Source organism: Buceros rhinoceros, unplaced genomic scaffold (genome assembly GCF_000710305.1).
Source record: "Buceros rhinoceros silvestris isolate BGI_N320 unplaced genomic scaffold, ASM71030v1 scaffold17152, whole genome shotgun sequence".
NCBI lineage: Eukaryota > Metazoa > Chordata > Aves > Bucerotiformes > Bucerotidae > Buceros > Buceros rhinoceros.
In genome coordinates this window covers 547-1,541 of record NW_010399632.1, presented here as the reverse complement: position 1 = coordinate 1,541, position 995 = coordinate 547, and the positions used below count along the sequence as shown (strand labels likewise).

Here is a 995-nt window from a genome sequence, read left to right as displayed (position 1 = left end):
AGGCAGGGACCGCCCCCACCCCTGCAGCCCAGGGACACTCCTGGGGGCAAGAGTGGAGGTGACCGCCAGCCATCGCCCCTGTCTCTCTTTTCAGGCACAGCCATCCTGTGCCCACGGCCTGGGAAGGAGCTGCTCGCCCTCGTGGGCTGGGGGACACGCCAGGCCCCACGGACCCCTCCAGCAGGTACGGCACCCCGCCTCCTCCGACACCCCGGCACCTCCAGCATCCCCATCACACCCCACCCCGGCAGTTCTCACCCGAGTTCAGCCAGCCCAGGCGAGTGTCCCCGCCCGAGCCTGGGCGACGCCTGCCCAGCAAATCCCGTTTTCAGAGGATCCCCCAAACCCTTGGGGCCATCTCGCCTGTTCCACCTCCTAGAAGCAAATCCCCTCCCCGATTTGTAACCCCGTCCCGCCAGGACAGCAGCTCACCTCGCAGGGAGTGCCCTGGCCACAGCTCCCCATGTGCTGGGTGCAGAGTGGGGGACAAGGGCCATGGGGGTCGGCTTGGTGGGTGCCCCAGAGGGTCCCCCCAGCCCAGCACGGCTCCTCTTACCCGCACAGGGTTTCAGAGGGCTCCCTGTGGCTGCTTCTTCGACCCCTGGGTCTTCCACATCCGGTGGGCCAGCACCACCCTGCCTGCACCAGCTGCTGCACAACACAACCACGGCCCTGGGGACCTGGCAGGTGACCTCCTGCTGCCCAAGGAGGTGACGCTCGAAGATGCCTGCAGGCTCTTTGGTTGCTCCCCGGATGCAGCGTGGGATGGTGCCAGCAGCAGCCCTGAGCCTGAGGACGCCCATGTCACCAGCGCAGCCATCCCCACCCGTGACTTTGCCTCACTCTCGCTGCCTGCCGAGCTGCTCACCCCCAACTACAGCGTCCCGGAGATCCTGGACACCATCCTGAGCCCCGAAGAGTTCTACAGCAGCGGGATGGAGCTGTGGTGGGATGTGGGGGTGGAGCTGCCCCTGCCCCAGCCTGCCCGGTCAGAG

General features: G+C 67.3%; 1 protein-coding gene across 1 annotated transcript in view; it reads left to right on the top strand.

The window, feature by feature from the left end:
* PRR22 (proline rich 22) overlaps positions 1-988 on the top strand; it is a gene marked incomplete at its 3' end in the record, with an annotated part of 1,274 nt that extends 286 nt beyond the window's left edge. The window contains exons 2-3 of the mRNA XM_010131565.1: positions 95-184; positions 565-988. Of these exons, the coding sequence (XP_010129867.1) occupies positions 95-184; positions 565-988 (514 nt within the window). The remainder of the gene's footprint in view (positions 1-94; positions 185-564) is intronic.
* Between the last annotated feature and the right edge of the window lie 7 nt (positions 989-995).